Source organism: Berghia stephanieae, chromosome 11, assembly GCF_034508935.2.
Source record: "Berghia stephanieae isolate SIO BIC M18660-M18661 chromosome 11, UCSD_Bste_1.3, whole genome shotgun sequence".
In the NCBI taxonomy this organism is placed as follows: domain Eukaryota; kingdom Metazoa; phylum Mollusca; class Gastropoda; order Nudibranchia; family Aeolidiidae; genus Berghia; species Berghia stephanieae.
Window position 1 is genome coordinate 39,610,794 of NC_088370.1, and position 6,829 is coordinate 39,617,622.

At 37.0% G+C, this 6,829-nt stretch overlaps 1 protein-coding gene across 1 annotated transcript in view; it reads left to right on the plus strand.

Moving 5' to 3' along the window:
- The window catches only part of LOC144956965 (chitinase-3-like protein 1), a 7,538-nt gene extending 5,608 nt beyond the window's left edge, over positions 1-1,930 (plus strand). The window contains exon 2 of the mRNA XM_078887832.1: positions 290-1,930. Within this exon, the coding sequence (XP_078743958.1) occupies positions 290-1,846 (1,557 nt within the window). The 3' untranslated portion in view covers positions 1,847-1,930. The remainder of the gene's footprint in view (positions 1-289) is intronic.
- Positions 1,931-6,829: the final 4,899 nt, after the last annotated feature.

Genomic DNA, 6,829 nt, shown 5'->3' on the forward strand with positions numbered 1-6,829 from the left:
TTTTAAAAAATTGTTATCCTATCTCTTTGTTGGTGTTTTGTTTGTTTTGTTTATGTTTTTATTTTATTATTTAGTTTTTTTCTTCCTCTGTTTTTTGTGTTCATTTTTCATTAATTTTATGTCTTGTTTTTTGTTGTTTTTTTTTTTTTGTTTTGTTTTTTTTTTTTACATTTCTTTTAAATATTTATTTTTATATGTTTGTATCTGTGTTGTATTTTGTTTGCTTTTTTTCATTCATTCTTGAGATTCCTTACTCATCATTTGAATTATTTTTTATATCAATACACAGATGATGTGTTGGGTAGTAAGTTTCCTGTTAAGTTTTACCATCCTGGTCAATGGAAGTAGTGTAAAACGTCAAGAATCCCGTTTCTGCAATGAAAAAATCAATGGAATGTTTGCCAACCCTCAAGATTGCACAAAATTCTATCACTGCTCTAATGGAAACACGTATATTCAGAATTGCCCCGCAGGGCTCCATTTCAATTCGAAGATATCTGGGTGTGATTGGCCTGCTAATGTCCAATGCACACCAGTGACAACAAGTCCATCTATGAAGAAGTCCACAACTAAAAAGACAATGACAAGTCCAACTATGAAGAAGTCCACAACTAAAAAGACAATGACAAGTCCACCTATGACGAAACCCACAACTAAAGAGACAATGACAAGTCCACCTAATATAATATCCACAACTCAAAAACCAACAACGGGAAGCGGGTGTAAAAGAGTAGTTTGTTACTTCGTAAACTGGGCACAGTATCGAAGTGGAGATGCAAAACAATTGCCAAAGGATGTCGACGCTCACACATGTACTCACATCATCTTTTCTTTCGCCAAGATTACCGGAAACAGATTAGCTCCGACGGAACCTAATGACGAAATGAAAGGTTCCAATGTTGGAAATTATAGAAAAATGACTGCACTGAAAAAGCAAAACCCGAATCTAAAAGTGTTGCTTGCTGTTGGAGGTTATAACGTGAGATCTCTTCCTTTCACTGCTATGGTAGCAACTCAAAGGAACAGGAAAGAATTCATCGACTCAAGCATCACATTTCTTCGAGATCGTGGATTTGATGGTCTTGATATCGATTGGGAGTTCCCGACAAAATATGGGAGTCCTCCTATAGACAAAAATCGATTTTCTGATCTTTTGAGAGAGTTGAAAGCAGCTTTCACACAAGAAGCTTCATCCACCAGTCGTCCCAGGCTTTTGCTAACTGCTGCTGTGTCCGCTGGTAAATGGTTCCTAGATACGGCTTACGATATCCCAGTTTTGAATTCTGAATTAGATTTCATAAATCTGATGGCGTATGATATGCTGGGATTTCCGCTGAAGAAAACTGGCCACCACAGTGCTCTTTTACCCGCCAGCTGGGATAACCCTACATTAAATGTAAAATGGGCAGCAGAATATTGGATCAAAAATGGTGCAAGCCCAGGAAAGCTTGTCATTGGTGTCCCCTTCTACGCAAACGCTTTCACCCTTGTGAGCGCATCAAACAACAAACCAGGTGCTGCTGTATCGGGTTTAGCAACTGCTGGGAAGTACACAAGACAGTCGGGAACTTTGTCGTACTATGAAGTCTGTGATATGATATCGAGAGGAGCCATCAAACGGTTTGATAAAGAACAGAAGGCGCCTTACATCGTCCATGGAAACCAATGGGCAGGATATGACAACCCGAAAAGCTTGAAAAATAAAGTCAAATATATTCTGGATAATAATTATGGAGGAGTGATGGTGTGGGATCTCAGTTTTGACGACATTAAGGGATCTTTCTGTGGTAACGGCCGTTACCCACTTATGGCAGCTATCAACAATGCTTGTAAACGTAATGCATGAAAAAAATAAAGTTAGAAGTGAACCCCTGATTTGAGTAAATATTTATAAATAATAAAGATGATAATAAAGAGAAATCTAATGCTGTTTTACGAGTTTGTCACATCATTGATATATATTTACACAATAAAACGTAATCCTGAATACACTGAAAGAATGTGATCACTTGAGCGAGGAGCCTTTTGCAAGGACTCAACTATGCATCGCTAATAATTACGTATTTTTATTTCATGAGTTATATTAAATCTTGTACTGATGATCATTAAAACTCGCATCAGTACAGATTTTAATATAACCCATTAAATTTAAATCGTAAAAAGAGACTCTCATTGATTATCTGCCATTTATTATCTACTATAGCAAATATAAATTGACCCCTTTTGTGATATTTGTGGCAATAAAATGAAGCTATATATGGTCTTTTGGTTGACAGTGGGTTACATATTTGCGGGTCTGAAAACCGATGGCAATGAATTATGGGCTTGTTTTAACATTGTTGTAATGGGCAACGCTCTGCGTTGGTTTGATAATTTTTCCTATACAACCATGAGCCCCTCTATATATAGAAGGCACAAAATTGAGGTCACACAGCTCTTTGTTGTTGTTTTAACTCATCTACTTCGGTCATTAGATCTCAAAAAATATATCAATCAGATTATAAACATTAAAAGGTTACAAACACTTTGTTATGTTTTTTATATCTGACTGCGGGTCTTGTTAATATTTTGCCTAAACGCATAGCACCAATAACGTTATCGACCTGCAAATAAGTATACGCCGAGTGAACCAGACTCCTTTAAAGTAATTTGGCATCGACTAAATTATTTCCATTGATTGATGGACAAATAATATTACCTTATCTAAAGCCGTCCCTTCAGATAGATCTGATAAGCTGGTACTCCATTGTTGGCACTGCATCTCTCGTTTTCTGATCGAAAGATCCAGGGGCCAAGATCCACTCTGAGCGGCGCATACTTTTGCCCGAGGGGTCATACACGTTGAGATTTTTACCCGTGACTATTTGGAGACAGGCACGGCAGAAGCAAATCGCAGCGAAATCCCGACGTCTATGGCCAAATAACCGGGGACGTAGGGATGGGCCATACACGTGGAGATTTTTATCGGTGGCGATCTGGGGACAGGCAAGGTGGTTGGTCGGTCGCAAATCACACCGTGCTTAATATTTTTGAGACGATACGTCATCGGGAGCGTACTTACCTTACAGGAATTGCGTCTTCTTACAGAGGTTAAATGTCATGGAATGTAGCAGTATTAAAAAATGTGGACATTTTTTTCGGATTTTTTTCTGTTTTGAGTTCAGATTTATGATCAGCGTCAAATTAATAATAGGTTTGATACCACGAACTATGTGTTTACTCCTAAAATTGTTATAATTAGAAATAAATTTTGATTAATAGAGAGGCTATTTGGTCGACAGAACAGGGCTCCTCCCTGTTCTGTGATGTGGCCTCGTGGTATGACTCTCGCTTTCGGATGGAAAGAACAAGGATTGGAGGCCCTATCTGAGCGGCGCATAGTTGAGTCCCTTTACTCACATTCTCTCACCTTGCTGAGATGTAAAATCTAATACCCGATCGTACGTTTTTTCTGTCGGAAAAATTTAATATCGCCTGGCAGGCGTCATGTCTTGTCCTTTGTGTTTAGTGTTATTGTTCGCTTGAGACCACTTGTAAAGCTGTTTGGCATGTCTGATGGATATTGCACTATATAAATGCTGGATCATCATTTTATTTTAAAGTAGTATTCTATAACTTTTGATTCAGGGAGATGTATATGAATAAAAGGTTTCGTTTATCTTCAAGTTTTTGGTTAACGTAAAATTTATAATGGGTTTCATCTAAAATAAACAATTTCTTTGATAAATCAGTAAAAGAAAAATGGTTTTCCGATTTTCGTTATTTCCATTGTATTAGCCTGATATGCCAGTATTATTTTTCTCTGCAACCAGGTTCGAAAAGAAACCGTTGGCACGACTGCGCTACCATATCACCGATTTCACCATCGACATAATATTATATATTTGACATATGACATTTGGGAATTGACAGATGTAAAAAAAACTTCACTACCTGATGATTGTCTACAAAACATATCTTGAGGAGGGGGGGGGCGCTGTTGATATATTTAATAAACCCTAATGGTATGTCGTGATTTTACCAATTAATCGTATGTCCGGGAGGGGGGGGGGGTATTGTCACCACATAACAATATATAGTAAAAAAAACATCCAGTGATTTTTTTACCCCATGGCAACAAACTAGTAACGTAAAAGAATATCCCTGTTCTTACGTCAGGGGTGATTTTCATACCCCGTTATTATCTCTCTCTCTCTCTCTCTCTCTCTCTCTCTCTCTCTCTCTCTCTCTCTCTCTCTCTCTCTCTGATATTATATATATATATATATATATATATATATATATATATATATATATATAAAATATATATATATATCAAAGGAGTTGACCACACCACAAATAGAAAGACGGAGAAGCGAGAGAAAGCTCTCAAAAAGCCAGAGGCAAACACGAGGGAGAACTAATGGAGAAATCAGCTTCATCCCCTCCAACTCAAAGTGGATGTGGCCAATGTCACTTAGCTTGCGGAAAAAAGACTGCAAAACGGCCAAAACGAGCGTGTAATGAAAAAGACACTCCACAAAGCAGTCCGTGAGTATGATGTGTAAATAAACGCAGCGTGTATGAAGCATGAGGATTTTGTAAATATAAGTTAATAACTTCGTGGGAAATTTCTGTTGAAAAGTCGATTAATTTTGAATTGAGGCGAGCGAAAATAGTGAAAGATAGCGCCTGGCTTAATTAAACATCAGACAAGAAGAGTGTATTGATAACCCGATCCTCCTATTCATCAAACGAAAATAGCCACTTCCGTTATGACACAGTAATAACAGTTGATCGACCCACGGGAAAATCCTCTTAGTTGGTTATTTAGTCATTCTATATCTATGGTCAGACGTTTTCATGAATTGTTGTCCAGTTTACCCCATACTTTGTAGATATCCGTCCGACCGTGGATCAAAAAACTGTACGTCTAAATGAACCAGAATCAAAAAGTTCTATAGAGTATTCTTAGTATGTAATGACCAGAAGGCTTCCATTCAACAAAGCGAAGTTTTTGGTATTTTGGGCAGAATCGTCTTTGGATTGTTGTTTTTCTTGTTTTTTCAATGTTTGTTTTGTGTTTGGTTTTATTAATATAGTTATTTTTCCTTCGCTTGATTTTATTGTTCTCATTTTATTTTATGTTCTGTATTTTGCTTTTTTACAACATCTTTGTTTTTTTATGTTTGTTTCTATTTTTTTTTAATTATTGTTTGTTTGTTTATTCTTCTTTTATATTACATTCATTCTTGAGATTCCTCATTTGCATTGTTCTTTTCTTTTTGTATATAAATACACAGTTGTTGGGTAGCAAGTTTCCTTTTGAGCTTTATTATACTGGTGTAAAACGTCAATAACTTATTAATTTCTGCATGGCAGGAACGGTTGCCAATGTTCAAGATTGTACAAAATACTATCATTGTTCTAATGGAATGACGTTTTCTATGAATTGCCCCACTGGGCTTCATTTCAATTCTGAGATATCAGTTTGTGATTGGCCCAATGCACACTAGGACAAACCAGTCCACCTAACACTATGTCCACAACTCAAATGACAATAACAAATCCACCAACACTATGTCCACAACTCAAATGACAATGACAAGTCCACCAACAATATGTCCACAACTCAAATGACAATGACAAGTCCACCAACATTATGTCCACAACTCAAATGACAATAACAAATCCACCAACACTATGTCCACAACTCAAATGACAATGACGAATCTACCAACACTATGTCCACAACTCAAATGACAATAACAAATCCACCAACACTAAATCCACCAACACTATGTCCACAACTCAAATGACAATAACAAATCCACCAACACCATGTCCACAACTCAAATGACAATGACAAATCCACCAACACTATGTCCATAACTCAAATGACAATAACAAATCCACCAACACTATGTCCACGACTCAAATGACAATAACAAATCCACCAACACTATGTCCACAACTCAAATGACAATAACAAATCCACCAACACTATGCTACAACAAATACAATAACACAATCCACCAACACTATGTCCACAACTCAAATGACAATAACAAATCCACCAACACTATGTCCACAACTCAAATGACAATAACAAATCCACCAACACTATGTCCACAACTCAAATGACAATAACAAGTCCACCAACACTATGTCTACAACTCAAATGACAATAACAAATCCACCAACACTGTCCACAACTCAAATGACAATAACAAATCCACCAACACTATGTCCACAACTCAAATGACAATAACAAATCCACCAACACTATGTCTACAACTCAAATGACAATAACAAATCCACCAACACTATGTCCACAACTCAAATGACAATAACAAATCCACCAACACTATGTCCATAACTCAAATGACAATAACAAATCCACCAACACTATGTCCACAACTCAAATGACAATAACAAATCCACCAACACTATGTCCACAACACAAATGACAATCACAAATCCACGTAATACCATGTCCCTGATTTAGAAAAATCTAAATAAATAAAAAAGATGACAATGAATAGAAATGTGATGCTGCTTTAAGAGTTTTTCGCATCATTTGATATCTTTTTAGACAATACAACGAAAGCTGCGTCACGTTATAAGCACATGATCAGTCAAATGAAACCCGAATTCGGGTGGATTCATTTCAAGTGTACACAGCTGATATGATTTACTGATATGACACTCGCCCTCGGATCGGAAGGTCCTGTGTTCGAGTCCAGCTCTGAGCGACGCATGGTTAAGTCCTTGAAAAAGGCTCTTAAATCACATTCCCCCATCGTAAAATAAAGAAACATAGATCTTTTCGAACGTGCCGTGACCCTGG